Source organism: Dysidea avara, chromosome 9 (assembly GCF_963678975.1).
Source record: "Dysidea avara chromosome 9, odDysAvar1.4, whole genome shotgun sequence".
NCBI classification, from domain to species: domain Eukaryota; kingdom Metazoa; phylum Porifera; class Demospongiae; order Dictyoceratida; family Dysideidae; genus Dysidea; species Dysidea avara.
Genome location: NC_089280.1, coordinates 7,792,626 through 7,816,878, shown reverse-complemented (window position 1 = coordinate 7,816,878; position 24,253 = coordinate 7,792,626). Strand labels below are relative to the sequence as shown.

At 37.4% G+C, this 24,253-nt stretch overlaps 1 protein-coding gene across 1 annotated transcript; it reads right to left on the bottom strand.

The window, feature by feature from the left end:
* Positions 1 to 329: 329 nt before the first annotated feature.
* On the bottom strand, positions 330 to 18,692 carry LOC136266239 (protein NLRC5-like). Its single transcript, XM_066061250.1, has 3 exons — positions 18,568 to 18,692; positions 8,113 to 8,373; positions 330 to 3,041 (listed from the first exon to the last, which is right to left on the bottom strand). Exons 1-3 carry the CDS (start codon positions 18,626 to 18,628, stop codon positions 643 to 645), a joined length of 2,721 nt encoding a protein of 906 aa, XP_065917322.1. The 5' UTR covers positions 18,629 to 18,692; the 3' UTR covers positions 330 to 642.
* Between the last annotated feature and the right edge of the window lie 5,561 nt (positions 18,693 to 24,253).

Below are 24,253 nucleotides of genomic sequence, written 5' to 3'. Positions count from 1 at the left end.
GTAGACTCCCCTAACTGGGCGGCGCGTCTCTAGAAAATTTGGTTCCAATCGGATAAGGGATCACAGAGCTACATAGGTGTGAAAATTGCGTTTTCTTTCTTCCTGTTAATATACTCACGGTGTGGCGCGCCGGCTTCTTGGGCCGCACGACACACTATCGTGTGTCTTGATTATAGTTACTTTATTTTATGAGTAATATGTAACTGTAACTAAATAGTTCAGTTGCAAGTAATATGTAATTATAACTAGTTACTTTTACAAAGTAACTTGCCCAACACTGTAGTAAGCTACATAGATATTGAAAGAGCATTAATTGACTTTTCGTGAAACACAAGCACATGACCATGATCTGTTTATTTAATTTTAGCCATATAGCATACATTACAATGATGAGAACTTCTGTAATCTGTCAAATAAATGTAACCACAACCAAGAGTTTATGCATAAACTCTTGCTATAACTAATTATGTCTACAAAATTTACTATGGCTATAACTAAAACTAAAAGTCGAATGAATTACAAAAACAACACTACTCCTCAGTAAATATTAGTGAACATACATTACAGCATTTTTTATTTGATTATGGTAGTTATAAAGCTTGATTCTTTGTGTAATTGGTTTTGGACGTTAAAGTGCAAGTGTCAACGTCTACCCTTGTACGTGTATGAAACTATCATATTATATTCAGAATCATAAAACTTGTCATCTACATGTCTACAGAGTGTCAGGCGTAGTGCTGCTTCAAACTTTTTACACCATTCAAAAACATGTACTTTAACAAAGCACACATGTAAATGTGGTGCACATGATTTTCCTTTTCGATTTTCATTTATGCTATATTCCTCTTTTTTTATTGTTTGACTATTTCCATCACCATAAAAGTTAGGAAGCCACAACAACTGGATTGAACTATTATCTTTCAATGACTGTGCAATAGTCAAAGCAGCACCAAATGTCAATGGGTTGTTATCGAGCCATAACTCCTTCAGTGTGCTGTTCTCTTTCAAAGTAGCAGATATTGCTTCCACTGCTTCATCACCAATGTTATTTCTGCTGAGTTCCAATAGTTTTAGATGGTCATTCTTTCTCAATGTTTCAAATAAAATTATAGCTTCTGCAGATGACATGCTGTTTAAATCTAAGTTGAGAGACTCAAGTATAGAGAAATTACCACTTAGAATTTTGTCAAATCCTTGAACTCCAATTTTATTCCTGCAAATAATTAAATGTTTGATCTGGCAGGTAACTACTACATCTGCAATAAGCTTTAAAGATGCTCCAGTCAGAAAATTGTTAGATAAATTTAGTTCTTTGATAGTTACAGGAGTACCATGGCCAGTGACCACACCAGCATGGAACAGGTGCCATCCACTGTCTCCAATATAGCAGTTGTCTAGGCTCAGCTTTTCCCATTCTTTGTTAGGTAACCAATGAGTAAGAAAAAATGTCAAGTTTTCTATATCAGTAGGAAGAAGAGGCTTATAGTAGAGGTCTGTAGCTGCAATTACATTTGGCACTTCAATGGATGGATATATGTCAATTTCATTTGCAATTTTGTAATTTTTATGTTCTTCAACTACAGCTCTGTGTTTAATGTATGTAAAATTCTCACTAAAGTAAGAGAAAAGGTATTCATTATCACTCTCATGGAAACACCTGTACATATGAAAGTGAATTAGTGCATTTTTACCCAACTTGATTGGTATGTAGTTAGATTTTAAAAGTTGTTGGAAAACTGGTCGTTGTCCTCTTGTAAGGCCGAAGTACATTACAAAAAGACTTAGATGCTGTCCACAAAAGAATTCTCGTTTTAGCAACTCTGATTCCTCTTTGGGAGGGAGAAGAGTAATGTAATAAGCAGCTAAATATTCTTGCAATGATGAATGCACAAAATTGAGAGTCAGAGATTTCTGTAAAGGGCCATAAGTTTCAATGGCTTGCAATAAACCATATCCATAAATTCCTTCTGGTACTTCATCAATTTGTGGGCAAGCTGTTTTTATCTCCCTCAAGGAGAATGTAAACTGATTGTTCAGTACTCCCCCTAAAGCTAATCCAGCAAGACTGTCTATTACCTTTTTGAATGGTTCTGGAAGGCCATTTAGATCAGGTTCATCCATACCCAGACAAATTCCAGATTTAGCTAGATGGTGACAGATGGTATGACATATAAGGTGACTGTATAATTCTGTAGAGTTTTTGGGAAGATTGTATCCTAGTTTAAACAAGTAAATCAATACTGTCATATGGAATGGAATGAAACACAGATTGTTAAGGGTAGGATGGGTTTTTAGATAATCAAGTATTATTGCAATTTTAGTTGATTCTTCTTCCAGTGAACATTTTATAAAACTAAGCTTGTCTTCCATGTCAAATCCCAGTATATATACAGACTGTGCATCCCAACCGAACCGTGAATAAGAACGAGAGGTGATCACTAGGCTACACTCTGGTAGCACCCGGCGACTTACTAGCATCCGTATGAAGTTAGTTTTCACAGCTAGTTCATCATAGCCATCAAGGATGAACAAAATGTCATGGCCTTCAGATTTTAGTAGATAATCTGCACAAGATTTTGATATATCAGTAGCACTGTCATCAAACTGGTAAAAGTAATGTACCAGATCAGCAAGGCCATCAATGCGACTAATTGATGGATCACGTAAAAATATCAAAAACAAAAGAGATTTGTTTGAAAACAAGATACCATTTGACCACTGATATGCCAACTCCTTCGACAAAACAGTCTTTCCAATGCCAGGCACGCCCTCTATAAGAATAGTCTGGGATGGAGTGTTGCAATTTAAAGAGGAGAATACTGAGCTAAGATCTTTAGCAGTACGTACTACAGACTTTTTAGTCATCCATTGTCGGCGAACTTGAGAAAAGGGACTGAAATCATTGCTTGAACTCATTAAAAATGTCAGATTTGTGAAGTGGCTAGACTGGACTGGTGACCATAAGTCATCCCTGCTGGTGTATCTGGTGTGCTTGTAAAGAGACTTGAGGTGTTTAGATACATCCATCACAATTGGAGTTTCTATAGAGATACACACTTGTTACAATTACACATTGATGCACAAGACATGGGTTAATCATCATGGAGTACATCATGCAGGTGGACAGGTTCAAGATAGCAGTTACTGTATCGCTTAATATAATTACCAGAAACCAGCTACATTTGTATGTATGTATGATGATTTCATTTGCAAGGCTTGTGGCATGAAGTCCTGAGAACCGGATTTGAGATAACCCGGTTTCCACACACACATGCACAAAATCAAACTCATATTTTTACCAGAAATGGATTGCTGGCCTGATACACTATCATAATATTTCCTTCTGTCTTTTCTTCTGTCTGGTTTTTGTAGCAACTTTTATCAGACCCTGTAAATGTCGTATCTTCTTCCTCCATTTTATACTCCTATATAAGCCCACCCATCTCCCACCACCCCAGTGTGCGTGTATAGGTTTCTGATGCCCAAAATATGTCCTGTTTATTTGGGCAGTTACTTTTTGTGTGGGTAATAATATCACAGGTGGTAGTACAAAGAGTGATGGGAGATGGGTGGGCTTATATAGGAGTATAAAATGGAGGAAGAAGATATGGCTTTCACAGGATCTGATAAAAGTTGCTGCAGAAACCAGACAGAAGAAAAGATAGAGTGGAATATTATGATAGTGTATCAGGCCAGCAATCTCATCTCTGGTACTAACGTTGTGGGTGTGCACATGTGCGTGCATGCGTGTGGAAGTTAGCCAGGTTATCTCAAATCCAATCACATTTATTATACAAATCTGTACTATCTACAAAGATATTTAATAGTAGGTATGACAGCTCATCTTGGGAACTTACTTTGTTTCAGGAGACTGAAGTGTTAAGGATCACCCAATGTTTTGAAGTCAGTTTACATGTAACACTGTTATAAACAAGTATAACAAGTTGATGCTGTACTACATACCAAATAGTGTCCCTCGAATCAATCAACACTTTAAATTAACACAATTAAGGGCAGCCGCACAAAACAATTTGTTACAACCCACACACTTAATGAGCTATTTTCAGGTGCCCCTTAAGCGTTCCTTAATCTACGTCTAAAAGCTGTTGTGATAGCCCTCGGGTAAGCGTTACTCTACAGTAGTACACTTGGAAATTTCACAGTTCAGTTTTGATGGGGTTGTTAGTCAATGTTTTAGTCCACACGTGTGCGTTTTCACCACTTTTCGCATTGTTATCAATAAAAGGAAAGCGTAGAACTGTTCTACAGGGTGAGAAATGGTTGGAACTGAAGTGGCTTAGCACTGGATTGTTCATTGGCCAAGTTATTTTTAAAAACCAACTATGAGTTATGTACTAAAAATAGGCATGAATTTATTTCACAAAACTTTGTATGCTAAACTGTATCACAGCTTGCATATACCAAATTGTGGTGGTCTGTGGTGCATAATTTTGAAGTTAATTAGCAAGAAAGGAGCTAGTCAGGGCACACTCCATAAAGTAATCATGAGATGGCAGCTAGTACTGTTAGTGCTGCTTGCCAGTAAGTTAACCAGAGTTGTTGCAAACTAATGTTTTCAAAGTGTGAACAATGTTAGTTAGGCCCCGGCCTATTATACCCAAAATTTTACTTATTATGCTTTTGAGCATTGCTCAAAAATTAAGCCTATTATGCTCAAAATTATGCTTTCAAAATCAAGATTATGCTCTAGAACTGACTGTTTTATTAGAGTATATCAGCCTTTCCTGACTGCTGTATTAGAGTAAGTGACTGTTCTATTAGAGTATCTTGATCTTATTTCTGCAAAGTGTGAATAACCAACAAAGAAACAGTTTAATAAGTTATATTACATGTTTTTAAATATGAAATGCACCGATAATACTATTGGCAGTGATTATTCAGCTTTTTTTTGGGCGTGCATACTGTGCATTTTAATTAAATAATCAAATATCATCCCTATTATGCTGGCAATATGCTTGATGCTTTTGGTCACCTATTATGCTTTAAATTATGCCGGCATAATCAACCGGAGCCGAATGTTAGTTGTATCAGAAGCTCATCGAATCCTATGGACAAGGGAGTGTGTAACTCCATACACTACCAATACTACAGGAAAATTCAAACATGGTGTCCGGTGTTGCTATGTATATAATTGGTTATGTCATTCTTACGCACAACAGGGATACACTGAATGGGCTGTTACTCCATTGTCTTGTGTGGAGGTAGCAAAGCTGCTTCGATTTGAAGATCATCGAGTTGAAGGTAAAGCTTGGAATAGTAATTTTGTGTGGTTAGCGACTATCCTGCTAAGCCTGTGCTACTATTCCTCCGTCGTGCCATTGAACTTCATTTCCATAGCTTCACTTTGTCGCAGCAGAAATGTGACGTATTCTAGTATGTACCTCTACATAATATCCTGATTAGGAAATTTTAAAAGTTTCTTATTATAGAACCGTGGCAGCCATGCTTGAATTTTGCTTTTTACGGAGTTAGGCCATCATTATTATATTGCTTGTTTCCCATCACCTAGTGCAGCAAAACCTGATGCAGGCGGGAGGTGATTATTGATTATTAGTTATACAGTTGACTGCTCTGTCTGAGTACATAACTGCTCTATTAGAGTATCTCGATCTTGAAAAGTGCAAGATTGTGCAGCCTGTTCAACAAGAGTGGAGGGACTCCAACCCCTCAGTTACCATACTGTTATGTGTTTATATGTGTTTACCTTAACAGCTGAGTAGCCATTTTGTGCCTCCCTCCATACTAATAGTGCATTCACATGATCAATAATCAAATAATTAAAATTTGGTGCGGCTACCTGAAAATTGATAGGGTGGTGACAGGAAATAAGGAATAAAATAATGATGGCTTTACATGTTCCCTTGTCCATAGGATTCAATGCACTTCTGGCTGTATCAACAACAGTAACTGGGTGGTCTGACAGAGCTTGTTCTGTCTGCTTGTGGTCTACGGGTTTCTGTGTTTATTCGAGCATGACCACAAACAGGCTGTCTAATTAACTTTGTATGACTGTCCTTAATCAGTTCAGTTCCACCATCCTTAATGGCTAAACTGCAACAACATCAACACAAACAAGTTGATGCGCTACTTCTGAAAACCAGGCGCCATGCAGCTAGCAAATTCACCTGGAATTAACCTACTATGTATTACTATTTTATTATTTTAATCATTAATTTACTGTAATTCTCGGATTTCATAATTCACGAAACTTTCATAAATTCTTCAAATACATTGCTATGCGCTGTAAGGAAGCGCTTGTTAAACAAACCGCTTTTAACAACATATTACGCACAGAAGTATCTTCTAAACTGTTTTATAGTTTGACTATCGTGTTTTTTCCCCACAAATTCTCTCAACAAAACCTCAAAGCTGCTCCTCCAACTTGAAGGGATAGGCTATTCCTGGTAGTCTACAAGGCCTGTACAGTTGTTTTTCAGTTGTTAAACGCCTGTAAAACTCCGAAGGTAATGTAATTCACAAAGTCTGAGGAGAGTTGCCACACCCATATTCCAGACCGCCAAAAAGAAACCACCTCAGAGCAAAGTTTACAATTTAATACAGACTTCATTTCACTTTTACTTCTTACTTAAAAGCTGCTTTTACCATTTAACAATTTTGCTCACGTGGGTGCATACAGACAAACATAGGTAGGTAGGCACACACACATGCACATGCTACACTACACACACACACACACACACACACACACACACACACACACACACACACACACACACACACACACACACACACACACACACACTTTTACAAAAACAATTTCAGTAAACCAGGCACACGCCCACAGCCGGCCTGAAGAAAAGGATAACATTAAAAGTTGTTTACAGAAACTGAGTCATCAACATGTGTAGATGAAACCTTATAAAATGACCTAGAATCTACAAAAGTGATGTCATATGACAGGTCAACAGATAGAATAAAAGGACCTTTTGGACAGGAATTCAGTCAGCCTATAGCCATGCAGTGGTAAGAGTGTTGTTTGAATAATTCTTTGAGTAAAAGGTTTTATTGTTACAGAATAGTGAAGGATAGCTTTGATTGAGGGACTTAGTGCTACTAGCCAGGCTGAGGGCTACAGTACAACAGAAGACTGGACTAAACTGACTATTTTTGTATTTTACTGCCAAATTGTATTGCTGTCAATAATCATCGATCACATTGTCCATTCAACAGGTCTTTAGAACATGGCCTTTAGCTGGCTGTGGGCGTGCGCCTGGTTTAAAAATCATTTGACCAGATGTTCATATAATGCATATCCATGCACCGATTTGTGTACTGCTGCTTTCCATCAAAAATCTCTGTTCAAGCTGGTCATACTACTAGTGGTTTTAAAAACCACCTCATGAAGTCTGGAGAAGGCTGGGGCTTAATTAAAACCACTAGAACTATATTTAAAATGGTGGAGTTGGATTTTGCTTATTAGCCAAATAGCTCAGTATCAGAGGAGGTTGGACGCACTATAAGCGCTACTTAAATATATTGCTTTTAATTGTATTCCTTTCTTTGGTATTTCAAGTTTAGTAGCAATACTAAACTTGAAAAACGATGGAGTTCACTGAGGTTCGTTAGATATTCAGATCCTCCTTCACGTAGGCTTCAAGGCTATGTACTTTGTTTTCTCAAAGCACTTGAGATTTGGGGTGAAATTAATAAATTGTGATTTGATGCATACATCTTTACCAGATTTGTCACGTACATTTTCTATAATGAAACAACAACCCTTCACTGCGTTACACCGTGATTGCTGTATTAACCTCCTCAATAAAACAGATTTTGTGTAATTTATTTTATTGGCATTTTAAACTCTGGATTTGTTACCAGCTAAATCAGCGAGGTTCACTGGGGTTTGCCACGCCATGCATTAGTTTTAGAAATACCTAAACTTTCAAAAGCACTATAGTTTTAATAAAATTGTCTTGAAATGAAGATTTTCGAATGAAAATGTACAGCTCACATGAACGCGTCCAATCTCCTCTGGCTCAGTATTGTAAGATTTGTCACATTATTTTAAACCATATTTACTTGGCCGCCTGTAACTCTAAATATGTACATAGTCTACGTGCATTGCGTTACTTTTGAGATCAGTTGTCAGGATGGTGACATTCAAAGTATCCTCTAAAACACCCCATGATGCTGAAGGATCCACATCTAACCATTCCTTTAACATCTCCCTACAACAGTCTTGTGATCTTTGGGGGTTAAATTTATTATTTGCAGAGATGATTCCAAGTTGATATTGGTCTAGTTTCATAGCAGCTCCCAGTTCTTCCCACCTGCTACAATACTTTGGAACAATGCATCTGTTGAGCTCAAAAAGGGTGGGGACATCTTTTCCTGTATAATATAGAAAATAAAGCAGTCAATTTTAATGTACCTCAATACTGAATTGTGACAATTATAACTAAGCATTTATATGCGATTATGAAATTATAAAAGGAAAATTCACAATATTAGAAAGTATTGCTGGGGTGGTGATGTAAAACATGATTGTGAATCCCTTTGACACTTCAGTCAAGGGAGGTTAAAGTGATCTTATTGGGGATGAGCCTATTTAGCTTTTTTTCCACCCATTTTTCTTTCCAGTATTTTTTTCCTTTTTGCTCAAAATTTCTCTATTTTGCTGAGCATCAATAAACATTAATTGCAGTATCTCAAGCTTACAAGCATGTGTGACTGCTATATTTGAATATTTCGTACACAGTGACTGCTCTATTAGAGTATCTTGATCTCTAGTCGCCATTCCTATGAGCATATGTAGTACTATACGTGACTGTTCTGTTAGAGTATTTCGATCTTTTTCATACAAAATGAGCTAAGCCAATTTCTACCTATTTTTCCAGCACTTTGCTCTTTGCTTTTACCAACGTATTTTTCCAAAAAAATTTCTGGCTAAATTGGGTGGGGTCTATTCTATGGAACAGAACGGAACGGAATGATGGACTAAACTATGGAACGGAACGCTTTCTCAAATTGAAGCCTGCAGCTTACCATTGCTGAAACTGCCCTTGCAAGTTATCGATGGACCTCCAGCGGGTGATTAAACATACCCTCAAGAAAGATAGAACAATTAAAGGACTGATTGTGAGTTCTTGTTAGTTGTCATTAGTAACGAAGTGCTTATCGTGGGATTAGATGTCTCATTGATGTTTATCTCCAGATTTATCAAGAAAGGTATTTAATGCATTGCTTATTTTCACTAAGGCTAATAGTATGTGAGTTGTTTATGCCTTTAGAACACAGTCTGATCATAAATCAGCACACTAAATGTATACTATACAAAGAAAGCAAGAAGGAAAGCAATGGTGACAAGAAAGAGCCAGCCGAATTAACTCAGTCAAAAACTTTAGGAATTTTGTGTAGTGTGTGAGGAGCAAACATTCCGGCAGAATGGGCTGTGTGCCACAAGGAGGCAATATTCTGCGAACATCAATAAAGTGCATGGATTCATCAACACTGCAGTGGACTAATGCCAACGGTGAGTTGAAAATTTTCTGTTGCACAATAAAGGGCTTGCCGAGTCTTCAACTGCTGGCCTTGAATCAATACTTGAAACCACAAGATCAACCAGATCTCCTATTAGTAAGCCTCTCATGTATGTACCATGCTCATAGCCACCAGACCTTGATTTGGACCAAGATCCCTAGGAACCCTAGGATTTCTTTAGTGTAACATTTCACATGCTTTTCTCCATACAAAGAAGATAGCATGAACGTTAACTGTATTCATTTGTCCTCCACTTGAATACGCTGCAACAGTGTGGCCTGTGTGGGTACCCTGACAGTCTACCTTGAAATCTCAGCTACAGCAGATCCAGCACAGCAGCACACTTCATAACAAATGCATGAACTTGTGATCCACTGGGCCAGCTGGACTGGGAATTACTCGAAAATAGGTGAACAAAACTTAAGATTATTTATGTTGTACACAACATAATGAAATTGATATCATATTTGATTAATACACCCACTTTGCAACATATTCAAGAACAAGAAATTACCACCCTTTTAATCTCCAACCCCTACCATCATCCAAGACTCCGCTCATATATCAGTCTCTTCCATCTATGATATCGCTTTCGAACTATATATCTAACCTAGCCAAAGACTCAATCAAATTCTCATCAATTCTTTTTTTATAATTTACCCTATTGTAATTGTACTAATTTTATTAATTTGCCTGTATGTTTCCTTCATTTGTAAAGTTGTACTATATAGGTACTGTAAATAGAAATATAACTTTCTCTTGTAAAACTCCCATCTAGGATTTCTACTGAGTGAGAAATAACTAATTGGCTCTGTACAGGCACAAAATTGAGAAGATAAAAAGGGAGTGAATTAAGTAATTATGATATGCACAGTCAGTTTGCTTTTGGTGTCTTGAAACCCTTCACTCCCCTACCTTAGATGAGTTTTGAACATTCATTATGATCACACCTGTGCACAACAATCTTTTTGATTTCTGCACAGTAACAAATATAATAATATAACTAGGCTCACACATTAATAAAACATTTTTGACAGTGCTGTCTAAATGATTCCTGGTTATACTAGGAAAGAGAATTTTAGTCAGTCAGAAACACAAACAAGATCATCAAACTCAAGTGTACTTGTAAATAGTACATACTTTATAATAGTTAAGTAGCACATATATTAATTAGTAATTATTATGTATATAAGGCTAGAAGTTTTGCAGTTAAAAACTCGGTAAGATTTTCCTTTTACTGGGAGAAAAATTCAGCTCACCATTAGAATTGTAGTCCATTGCAACTAAAATTCGATGAATCCATACATCTCAACATTGGTGGTCTGAACATTCTGAAAGTGATACCTCACTCACTCAGCCACGTAGCCATTGTGCTTAAGTTAGACTAAATAAAGTCATGATCAACCAGCCTTTTATTGTCACCAGTGTCTGTCTGGTTTCTTGGAGATAATTTCTTTGTGGACATTTTACTGTGATTGTGCTCTGAAACTGATGAAATTGATTGGCCTTCTTAATTTAATAGCTTGTCAATATCAGCAGAAACAATTAACTGCTATCCAATCAGCTATCAAGACACACATTAGTGTGTTGTGCGGCCCAAGAAGCCGGCGCGCAACACCTGTAAGTATATTGACAGGAAGAAAGAAAACGCAATTTGCACACCTCCGCAGCTCTGTGCTGCCTTGATGAAACAAGACGATTTTTGCTGTGGACACTCCCTCCAACTTCAGCACTCCACATTCCAAATTTGAGCGAAATCGCTTCAAGCCTTCCCGAGATATGCGACTTCAAAAATTGGCTTAGTTTCTTCGTTTTCTTTTTCTTCTTATTTTTCTTCCTCTTTTCACACTTACAAAAACTGCTATAAAACGCGAACGCAATATCCGATTGCCTTGAAATTTGGCACATTGAAGGGGGGTATAAAGGGCGCATCTCTGTACCAACTTTGGCTAGAATACGATAAACAGGAAAAGAGTTATGAGCGATTATTCACGAAAAATAACACCAATATGTTGTCACGCCTACAGGGTAAACCGCGTATGGGAAGAAGCTGAAAATCGGTGGGTGAATAGGTTAACTATTGAACCTCAAACCTTTCGTGGTTTGAAAGAAATCGAGCTAAAAACCAGGAAGATACAACGAAAAAAACCAACAGTGTGTAACAATCACGCAATCGAGATTAGCTAATAAAAAACTACTAGAGTAAAGTATCAATTATCGGATAATATGATGTTCGGACAGCTGCCACTCACTTCCTGGAAATCCTGCAGCTTAGGTTATTGTACCAAAAGGTAGGCTACAATAAGCAATAATTATCCTACAACAATCAGCTTTGTGTGATTAAAAGCTTAAGAGTTACATCCAATAGTATGCTTAGTCCGATAAAATCTATGCTCGGATAAAACTATCAGTTGTCGGACTTTGATTTTTACTACCAGTAAACAATGTCCAATTTATTTCAAATTTGTATGCAATATACCTGTATTCATTAGCTATTAATGGCCAAAAAATGGTTTCGTTATCTTTAGCATAGAGGGAGTACGAGCCTTCCAATTTTTAGCGGTATTGTCGGACACCCTCCGCTTTTATTTAGCCATGCCCACCAACAGAGTTTGTATGTTTTTGCAACAAATACACCAGTGCTAAACCACAGAAGAAGGTAAATAAATATCTCTCAAGAGTAGAGGTGTGCTTTAAAGTTGATATTCAGGATATTTCCATTGGAACGCAGAATTTTTGGCTCCTAAATGAAGGAGATGCGCGCAAGGTGGAAAAATGAAGTTATGCAAAACCACCTTCAGACCACCTACATATGCTAGTCTTGGTGTCCTATCACAAATACTGTCACGGAAATTGAAAGGCTTTTCTTTCTCTACCTTATATGGGTGAAACAAAAAGGACGAAAATGTTGCTTTGTGCATCCATAGAAGGTAGAAAATGGAACATCTTTTCATTTCTAGGTGGTATTCGTGATTGAGACACCAAGACTAACAAATGTGGTTGGTCAGAAAGTTGTGCCTCGTAATTTCATTTTTCCACCTAGCGTGCATCTCCTTCATTTAGAAGCCAAAAATACTGCGTTCCAATAGAAATATCCTGAATATCAACTTTAAAACACACCTCTACTCTCGAAAGATATTTATTTACCTTCTTCTGTGGTTTAGCACTGGTAAATTTGTTGCAAAAACCATGAACTCTGTTGGTGGGCATGGCTAAATTAAAGCGGTGGGCATCCGACAATACCGCTAAAAATTGGAAGGCTCGTACTCCCTCTATACTAAAGATAACAAAACCATTTTTTGGCCATTAATAGCTAATGAGTACAGGTATATTGCAAACAAATTTGAAATAAATTGGACATTGTTTACTGGTAGTAAAAATCAAAGTCCGACAACTGATAGTTTTATCCGAGCATAGATTTTATCGGACTAAGCATACTATTGGCTGTAATTCTTAAGCTTTTAATCATGCAAAGCTGATTATTGGAGGATAATTATTGCTTGGTGTAGCCTACCTTTTGGTACAATAACCAAAGTTGCAGGATTCCCAGGAAGTGAATGGCAGCTGTCCGAACATCATATTATCCGATAATTGATACTTTACTCTACTTGCCATGCCTACCAGATAAACCGCTTGGGGTAATACTTTGAAAATCGCTGTATAGATGGAGTAATCATCTAAGAAAGGCTCTTCAATGGTGTAGAAGAATCAGACTTAAAGTCACGGAGTTATAACACGAAATCCAACTTGGTGCAGCAAGTGCGAGATCGAGATACTCTAATAGAGCAGTCATCCTAATAGAGCAGTCACCCTGAAGAGAACTCAAAAGATCAGCTAGAAACAATTCACCCTGTAGAGAGATCAGCTAGAAGAAGTAACCTTGTAGGGAGTTCATGCAACTATGGAAAGAGATAGTTCAGCTAGAAGAAATCACCTTGTAGAGTTCAGCTACAAAGAAACTACCATGTAGAGAGTTCAGCTACAAACAAATCGCCCTGTAGAGAGATCAATAGAAGAAATTACCTTGTAGAGAGTTCAGCTACAAAGAAACCATCATGTAGAGAGTTCGGCTGCAAACAAATCAGCTGTAGAGAGTTCAGCTACAAGCAAATCTCCTTGTAGAGAGATCAGCTAGAAGAAGTTTCCTTGTAGAGAGTTCAGCTACAAACAAATCACCCTCTAGAAAAATCAGCTAGAAGAAGTCACCTTGTAGAGAGTTCAGCTACAAAGAAACCATCATGTAGAGAGTTCAGCTACAAACTAGTGACCTTGTAGAGACATCAGCTAAAAGAAGTTACCTTATGGAGAGTTCAGCTACAGAGAAATCATCATGTAGAGAGTTCAGCTGCAAACAAATCACCTGTAGAGAGTTCAGCTATACACAAATCTCCCTGTAGAGAGATCAGTTAGAAGAAGTTTCCTTGTAGAGAGTTCAGCTACAAACAAATCATCCTCTAGAAAGATCAGCTAGAAGAAGTTACCTTGTAGAGAGTTCAGCTACAAAGAAACCATCATGTAGAGAGTTCAGCTGCAAACAAATCACCTGTAGAGAGTTCAGTTACAAACAAATCTCCCTGTAGAAAGATCAGCTAAAAGGAGTCACCTTGTAGAAAGTTCAGCTCAGACTATAGTGACCTTGAAGAGACATCAGCTAAAAGAAATTACCTAGTAGAGAGTTCGGCTACAAAGAAACCATCATGTAGAGAGTTCGGCTGCAAACAAATCACCTGTAGAGAGTTCAACTACAAACAAATCTCCCTGTAGAGAGATCAGCTAGAAGAAGTTTCCTTGTAGAGAGTTCAGCTACAAACAAATCACCCTCTAGAAAGATCAGCTAGAAGAAGTCACCTTGTAGAGAGCTCAGTTACAAAGAAACCACCATGTAGAGAGTTCAGCTACAAACTAGTGACCTTGTAGAGACATCAGTTACTTTGTAGAGAGTTCAGCTACAAAGAAACCATCATGTAGAGAGTTCAGCTGCAAACAAATCACCTATAGAGAGTTCAGCTACAGACAAATCTCCCTGTAGAGAGATCAGCTAGAAGAAGTTTCCTTGTAGAGAGTTCAGCTACAAACAAATCACCCTGTAGAAAGATCAGCTAGAAGAAGTTACCTTGTGGAGAGTTCAGCTACAAAGAAACCATCATGTAGAGAATTCAGCTGCAAACAAATCACCTGTAGAGAGTTCAGCTACAAACAAATCTCCCTGTAGAGAGATCAGCTAGAAGAAATTACCTTGTAGAGAGTTCAGCTACAAAGAAACTACCATGTAGAGAGTTCAGCTGCAAAGAAATCACCCTGTAGAAAATTCAGCCACAAACAAATTGCCCTGTAGAAAGATCAGTTAGAAGAAGTTACCTTGTAGAGAGTTCAGCTACAAAGAAACCATTCTGTAAAGAGCTCAGCTGCAAACAAATCACCTGCACAGAATTCAGCTACAAACAAATCACCCTGTAGAGAGATCAGCTAGAAGAAGTTACCTTGTAGATCGTTCAGCTACAAACAATTCACCCTGTAGAGAGAGCAGCTAGAAGAAGTTACCTTGTAGAGTGTTCAACCACCATGGAGAGTTCTGTAATAAATAAATGTATTATTTAAATATAATTTGTACATTTACTGATAAAATCAGAAATATTTAAAGTACATCTGCTTCATCTTTTCTTCTTCCTGTGGTAAAGAAAAAAAAGACAGGTTAAAAATGTCCCAAAGCCAGCCATAGGCCGACTTTGGGGTATACAAATGCAAAAAGAAATGAAGTCTAATCCAAAACAGCCAAGCTGTAAAAAAACAGTGCGGCCCTCAAAAAGGCTATGGTGAAAAAAGATGTGAAATCCAAGGTGGCGGCCAAGAAATGGCTGTGATGGTAGGTTAATGGTTAAAAATTTTAATAACGGCAATTTAGGTGAATTTTGTGCCAAGACCAAGCGGCACAAAAATTCACCTGAATTGTCGTTATTAAAATTTTTACCATTAACCTACCATCACAACCATTTCTTGGCCGCCACCTTGGATTTCACATCTTTTTTCACCATAGCCTTTTTGAGGGCCGCATTGTTTTTTTACAGCTTGGCTGTTTTGGATTAGATTGTATATTGCAGCAACAAACTCGCCTCAGTCATGTAATAAATGAATTGAAGAGCATTGCTTGGTATGTCAGGGAGAGGGAGGAGAACAATCCCTGAGACAGCTAATCCCACAATTAATATTTCGTTGCTAATGACAACTAACAAAAACCCACAACCAATCCATTAATTGTTTTTATCTTTCTTGGGGGTATGTTTGATCACCCACTGGAGGTCCTTGTAAGGGAAGTTTTAGCAATGGTAAGCTGCAAGCTTTAATTTGAGAAAGCATTCCATTCCGTAGTTTAGTCCATCGTTCTGTTCTGTTCTGTTCCGTTCCGTAGAATAGACCCCACCGCAAAATCGGTGCATCCCTATACTTAAGTCAAAACAAGGATTGTGGTTAATAATTCACCCAGAAACCCACTAAAGTACTAACATATGTGACTTAGTCTGGGAAAACTGGTCTTATCATCTATTTAAAAATATTGAGAAATGCCAGTTTTAAGTACGTATCCAGGTGTTGTAGCTTGCCAATAGTTGAAGCTATGTACATGTACCAAATTTCTTGATGTTGTGGGGGGTGGGTTGCAGGAGCCGACAGGAGGGCAAGAGGCTGTTTCAAAATTAAAGAGGAAGGCATAGGGATGAAGTTAAGGGCCATTCAGGTCTCACAACTGGCTAAAATCAAAGGACATTTACAGCACAGGTCTTAAATCAGCACCATGGAATTGTACAACCACATACACCCATCCCCAGCTAGCCAGAACTCCATTAGGGCCCCAGACTGCTAGTATGGATTGCCATTGTGCTTGGGAAAAGCAGCCAACAAAAGGAGACCACTCAAGTCTAGCTGATTTTTGATTGTGAAATTTGATACTGTTGTTTGCTTTGTGTTCTTGGTGAAAAATCAAATCTGCTGTCATGGACGATAGGTTTTCCAAACCCAGTCACATATTTTGTGGCATAAAGCCCTTCGAAATGTGGGATAAGATGCACTTCAATCACACACTATCAAAAGTTAAAAATTTCCCTGCACATTCACAAAGGGGAAGCTGTTAAAGGAGAATCCTTTGAAGAGAGCAGCCAAACATCTGGTGCACGAGTTGCTATGATTGCTATGCATTCTTTACATAAATGTTCTGTTTTTTTATTTTTTTATTTTTTATACGGAAAGTTGTTTGGAAGCATTCATGGCTTGGTACAGGTATAAAGCAAAAAGCTGATTAGTTGATTTACATAACCACATGAGCTGATCTTATTATGCTAACTAATTTATGTTGTAGTTTGAGTTGTGGCCTTGTGAGTCTTCTTACAAGTTTTTGGTAAACAAACACACTATAATAAGTATAGTGGCAAAGTAACTCTATACTGGGGCATGATGGCGCTTACTGAGTGACAAGCCATGAAAATCATTGCTTGTACCAAGATTGTATAATGTACTCTTGCTTGTACCTGGACAATGATTCTGATGAAGGCCAAGGAGTGCCTACCACTGAGGCATTTTTTGGTTCATCTTATGAATGATACCTGCATCTATAGTTTGATAATAAGGTTATTAGAAGTCTGAAATACCTTAATTGTGGTTTTGTAAGGTGTACTGATATCAATAGGATATGCCAATGATATATATTATTATATAATACGTACGTATAGTAGCTACATATATGTACAATATTTAGTTATGAAGCTTATGGTTATGTAAATATAGCATTTATTTTATCTGTCACCAACTCATGGTGAAAATGTTAAGCCAAATCATAACTCTGTAGACCAATACAAATAAAACATATGGCTGTAAAGTGCAAGTCAAGTACTGTAGTTTGTTTTGCTGTACAAATAGATCTCTTTTCTCTTCCTTCTATCTTTTAAACCAACTGTGTAATGCTATAATAATTCCAATAACACAATAGGTTGAAACTTTAATTTGGCAACCAATTACTACAGTAGATAGCTAATTGCTGAGAACACTGTATAAGAAAGAAATTCAGAAGTTGTGCTCACCCAAAGGTAAGGCTTGCTTCCCTATACCTTACATAGACACACAGGCATAACTATGTAGACGTATGAACAAAAAGTCACAACAGCACAAGCAGCACTAAAACTGACATAACATTGTAACAGGAGTATTATTGTCATAAAACACTGCTTTATATCTATGGCAACAGGACGCAAATGATGCAATGGTTAACAAAACTCATCATTCGCACCCACAAACAATCCGGAAGCTGTGCAGTAGAATCCCATAATCTCGGGATAGGCCAACAATGATGCTATACTACAGTTGAATGCAGAATTCTTGGAAAAAAGTATGCCATACTGTGAGTGTTTCCGTAAGGCTCCTTGTGAGTAAATTATATTGTCCTGGCCACGGAATTGCTTCCTAATCGTTTTCCTCAATCCAGCTGATCCGGCATCACTACAAATAGTTTTCCAGCCCAGGGAATGTATGGGTTACAGCATGGGGAGAGCAATTCTGCAATCGACCAGGCCCCCGCCCCTACACAAGAAAGGAAAGAGTCTGGCTACGAGAGACCAGAACATCATGAACATAATATATATGTTCACTCCCAGTGGTTTTGTACTGGAACAAGCATGTTTTCATGTTGTAAACATGTTTGCGCGCCTGAATCGTCTATACTAAACGTATGGTTGCAAGGCCAAGATGATTCCCCGGCAGTACGCCCTCTCTTCTGAGGATGACTTGGATTTTGGTTAAGCGATGTAATGTAGTTGTACCGTAGTTAGTTACCATAGTCAGTTAGCTAGTTGCAACTTCTTATTGCAATAGCCTCACAACTCACTTGATCTTGCCTATACCAAAGCGCTTTTTTGATAAACAGTTCCGGTGTTTAAAAGGGTTACTAAATGTTTGGGCAGCTGGCCCATGTCACAAGAGCTATTAACAAAGAAACGAGGGCTCACGAGAATGCGAAATTCCTTGCAGGACAACACTGAATATTAAGCGTCACGATTAACTCACTACTTTTCCCTGGAGGTATAATGGGAGAACTGTGTTGTCTTCCCGCCATCTCATGCGCCATCCTTCACTTTCAGAGCGACGATCGCCGGGGGAAAGAATTTCGAGGTTTGGGGGTTACCATAGTCTCGTGCCCGGCCCGCTTTTTTTCTCCGCCCCCACACAAAAAGGAAAAAAAGCGGTCTGGGCACGAGACTAGCGTTACCAGTGAAAATTTTATCATAATAACTGTAATAATTATAGGCTGCAATTCCTCGAAATTTATAGTTTTTAGCGACACTAGCTGATTGCCCAACTTTGTCGAGCGAACTTTGCCCCTCGCCAGAAAATATTTAGGGGCGCGTAGGTATCTATGAACACAGTAATCAACAGTAATGAACTTGATATCGTTAGACCGTTATGGTTTAAAGAAAGATCAAGATTACTTGTTAGGCAGAACTTTTTTACAAATAGAATAGTCAATCTATGGAACTCCTTACCTGACTTTATCATTTCAGCACCAACAGTTGCAACCTTCAAGCTGCGCTTGGATAATTTTTGGAAGCAATCTAGATATGGGCACCTTCAAAGGCCTGCGGCCTAGCCTGGCAAGTTAGCTTGCCTTGGCATCTACAAGCCCATTAAATAATAATAATAATAATAATAGTATAGTCACATTTACTTGCATTTACGTCTACTGTGTATGTTTCTTAATATTAGTCTGGCGCCGCCCACCCCTTCGCAAAAGTAACGTACTTTTTTGCGAAGGCCGGACGGCGCCAGCAATAAATCGCCCAGCTATTAAATATATTGCTGGCGCCGCCCGCCCGGATTTTACTTGTACCACCCATAAGTACAACAGAGTGTAAAAGGTGTAAAATCACTGTGCTCAAACCCTCTTATTCCTAACAGCAAAACATGGTATATACAAGTGAACAGAAACCTTAATTTGTAAAGCTGTAGAAGTTCAGTTGCTGTCATTCTATAAGAGCCAAACGCGTTCTTTACACTACACTTGTCAGATCCCAACTTAGTTATTGTTCTCAATTGTGGAATCCCAGCTACCTGATAAAAGATACGGTTATGCTGGAAAGGATTCAGAGACAAGCAACCAAATTTATTTTAAGAAATTATGATAGTGATTATAAGACTCGTCTGCTCAAGTTGGATTTGCTGCCTCTAATGTATATGTATACTCCATTATAGAATTATATTACATTGCAAGTTATTCTGTAGGGAGTTCAGCTACAAACAAATCACCCTGTAGTCCGATTCAGCTAGAAGAATATACCTAATAGAAAGTTCAGCTACAAAGAAACCATCATGTAGAGAGTTCAGCTGCAAACAAATCATCCTGTAGGAAATTCAGCTACAAACAAATTGCCCTGTAGAGAGATCAGCTGGAAGAAGTTACCTTGTAGAGAGTTCAGTTACAAAGAAACCATTGTGTAGAGAGTTCAGCTGCATATAAATCCCCCAGTAGAAAGTTCCACTATGAACAGATCACCCTGTAGAGAGTTCAGTTAGAAACAAGTCATCTGTAGAGAGATCAGCTAGAAGAAGTCACCTTGTAGAGAGTTCAGCTACAAAGAAACCACCATGTAAGAGAGTTCAGCTGCAAACAAATCACCTGTAAAGAGTTCAGCTAGGAAGAAGTCACCCTGTAGAGAGATCAGCTGGAAAGAAGTCACCCTGTAGAGAATTCAGCTAGAAGAATTACATTGTAGAAAGTTCAACTACAAAGAAACCACCATGTAGAGAGTTCAGCTGCAAACAAATCACCTGTAGAGAATTCAGCTACAAACAACCCTGTAGAGAGATCAGCTAGAAGAAGTTACCTTGTAGATAGTTCAGCTACAAACAAGTCATCCGGTAGAGAGATCAGCTAGAAGGATCACCTTGTAGAGAGTTTAGCCACAAAGAAATAACCCTGCTTCATCTTTTCTTCTTCCTGTGGTAAACAAAAAATGATAGGTTAAAAAGCCCTAAAGCCGGCCTATTTTGGGGTATACAAATACAAAAAGAAGTGAAATCTAATCCAAAACAGCCAAGCTGTAAAAAAAGAGTGCAGCCCTCAGGAAGGCTATGGTGAAAAAAGATGTGAAATCCAAGGTGGCAGCCAAGAAATGTAGCTTGGCACAAAATTCACCTGAATTGTCGTTATTAAAATTTTTACCATTAACCTACCATCACAGCCATTTCTTGGCCGCCACCTTGGATTTAACATCTTTTTTTCACCATAGCCTTCCTGAGGGCCACACTCTTTTTTTACAGCTTGGCTATTTTGGATTAGATAATAATTGCAACTTTTATAGATTAATAATTGTGACCGGATCTGCAAAAAGGGGTCTTATAGCCTTTCCAATTGCATGTACTTGGCAATCCATAACTTGACTTGTGTGTATGGTACCAGCCTGAAAGTTGGTCACTGTATACTCCTAACATAGCACTAGTCCTGGATGTAATTTCAAGACTATAGGTTAAACACACAATGAGTTATGACTTGTCAAACGTGGAAATTTGGAATGGCTAAAAGACCCCTTTTCACAGATCCAGGTATAATTAATTGTTGACTATTAATTTTATCACCTTCATTATTACACACTCTTGCTAAACAATGACCGTTTTTTTTTGTACTTAAGCTGTTTGAATATATACTCACAACTAGGGTTAAACCGAATGCCAATGAAACAAATATTTTAAAAAGAACCGGCAAATAATTTGACCACTCTAAATGTATAATATTTGATTCACAAACACTTAATTATGTTTTATAGGAAATAAAACTGCTTCATTTGTACTGACAACTACTACATGTCCCATTCTTGTGTAAGAAAATGAATAAATATTTCATAAACTTTTAAATTCTATTGTTTCACCACTGTAAAGTATGTGTATACACAGCATCGAATATTTAATTTAGAACGAGTAACAATCTTTTGTTTTAGCCCTACTCGCAACAAAAACTTGCAAACTGCTGTAATACATAAACTACTCTAATAGAACAGTCACATATTTATCATAGGTAACTGTAATCAAACGAAACTATTCTAATAGAACAGTCACATATATTTTATCAGGTATACTGCTCTAATAAAACAGTCACATATTTGTCAAGAAACAAAGAAACTAATCTGTTTTTAGGCCTGGTGTCATAATAAATTGTTCCACTACATTTTTGTAGAAAATCTAGACATTGTTCTTTGGGACTTCCCAGACTTTAGCTAAAGACCCATATTAGGAGCAAAGTTTCTAACATGGTATGCAAAAACCAGAGATATGGATGCATTACTGTTCCGACAACTTTCACAATTCATAACTTTATATTCCATGGTGCTATCACCATACACTGTTTAGCCTGCATAGTCGACTGTTAAATTATAAATATTTGACTGTTCTATTAGAATAATTTAACTAGTTAACTGTTACCTGATGACTATGTGATCATTCTATTAGAATAGTTGGTTAGTAGCTCACCTATATGATTGCTTTCTCAGAGTACTGTAGTTTGTTGCTCTACAGTTTACAGTTGTCTTCTAGTGTAAACGCTATATAAAGTTACCCTCTTTTCTGTCTGCCCATGTTACTTATAAGTAACATATTACTACCTGCCTGAAGCCATCATGCATTTACAAAATTATGGTCACAACACTTTTGCAACTTGTTGGTATTTTTCAGTCATGTTGAGCATTTCCTTTATGTATTGTGACTATTGTCTCTTTCAGTATTTTTTATATATGTCTAATAACATTCCTCTCTTATTATTTGTATAGTTACACTATTATTTAAACAGTCATTGGTTCGACAGCATTAAGTTTTATAGAAATTTCTTTCGTTTTCTAATTATGATTTTCCTAGGTTCCTTGTGTAGTGGTGGTTATATTATTCACATTTTGCACTTTACCCTTCAGTACTTAAGGGACACAGTGCTAATTCTTATGGCTTCATATGCAAAATGATGGTCTTCGTTAATGTCTGTTTGCTTTCCACTCCCTTTTTTCTATCAGATGAGTTTGTGGTACTTAAAAAGTAACCACCTCCAGTTAGAATTAGTGACTATAAGACATGGTTTAGTGTTTGAGGCCAAAAAATTGGGAATAATTGCACAATTCCACAAACATTGGATTTAGTCTCTCAGTTTTTCTCCCATGCTTCTTGAACTTTGTCATCTGCTACCTAAGTATTTGTAATAATAGTATAGATATATTTTTCAAAGTTCTCGTTCAAATGAGCTATTGAATTCTCTAAACTTTTCTATAAAATGGAGCTGTAGTAGTCATACCTAAAAATTTGCCATACTTTTAAAGGTAATACCATTAAAGCCACAACAAGAATTTTTTGGGAGTTTTACTATTAACCATAGGAGTTTTAGTGTGCGGTTTGTAACCACACCATAATTTTGTACATGCTTTGGAGTATTTCACTCAGATTTTGCACTAAACAGATATTCAATGTCTATATAACCTACAATATATTATATTATTCATAAGGTGAGTGTGTTGATTTACAGCTTCATATAAAAGCATAATTTTATCCATGGAAGCCATTGGCCATAGTTACTTGCCCCCTTAAAAGGTAGGATTCATATTACCAAAAATGAATGACAAGCATAAAATTTAATGACCCAATGCTCACTGTGAAAACTAGGCTTGCATCAAAAGATCAATATGCACTTATTCTGTATCACACAAAAGTGATAGACAAAGTAACAATTAATGCAAGTGGTAGTTTACACTTCTAGCCATTTACAACCAGACTTCTATCAAAGTGAGTTTTTGAGAGAATTAAAATATCAAGCATAGGTCTGTTATATACAGCTTTATACATTGTACACCAAACTAGATAGTGGATTATAAATAATATTTTACTCACTGCATGGATTCTACATGTATGTACTGCACGACTGTTTTACTATACCAACACATACTCTAATCAATTAACCATACTCCAATACAACATTCAAAAGTATGTTGTATTATCACCTATTTTCATTGTACATACAGAACTTATTATCAGTGAGGATATACAATACAGTGGCAGATCGAAGGGAGAGCACAGGGGGCACGTGCTCCCCCAAAAAGAATAAATAAATAAATAAATAACCTTATACAAGATTGAGATACTCTAATCGAGCACAGTTAAATGCTCTAATAGAACAGTCACCACACATAACACTATTAAGACTGAATCCTCCACAGTTGCTAAATATGAAAACTAACATCTGCAGCACTATTCCATGCATGCATGACCATACTTAGCATTAGCCTGCTAGGAATTATTATTTGTGAATGAAATGCACATGGTTTTGTGTATGCTATTCTTTCAGCTCATATATTCTAACTGAACTACTCATGACTGTCACTTAGCCCTAGTATACAACTCCTGATCAATGTAGTCCACTTAGAAAGCAGTATATGATTTGGAATTTGTGCATAAAACCACTCTACATCAAGGTTTTCAGTCTGAAAGGTATGAAAATACCTTTAGCTTCTTGGGGGACTATGCCCCCCAGACCCCCTTGCTCCGTATACCTACTACCTTGCATGGTGCACCCCCTTTTCAAACCCTGGATCTCCCCATGCAATTAGTAATAAAGATTAACTGTGTTATAACACTGTGGGTGTTCCTTTGTATGCTTAAACTCCTGTTAATGCATGTGCATATTTATCAATTACAGTGAAGATAGTAATAATTGATGAATTCTGTTCAT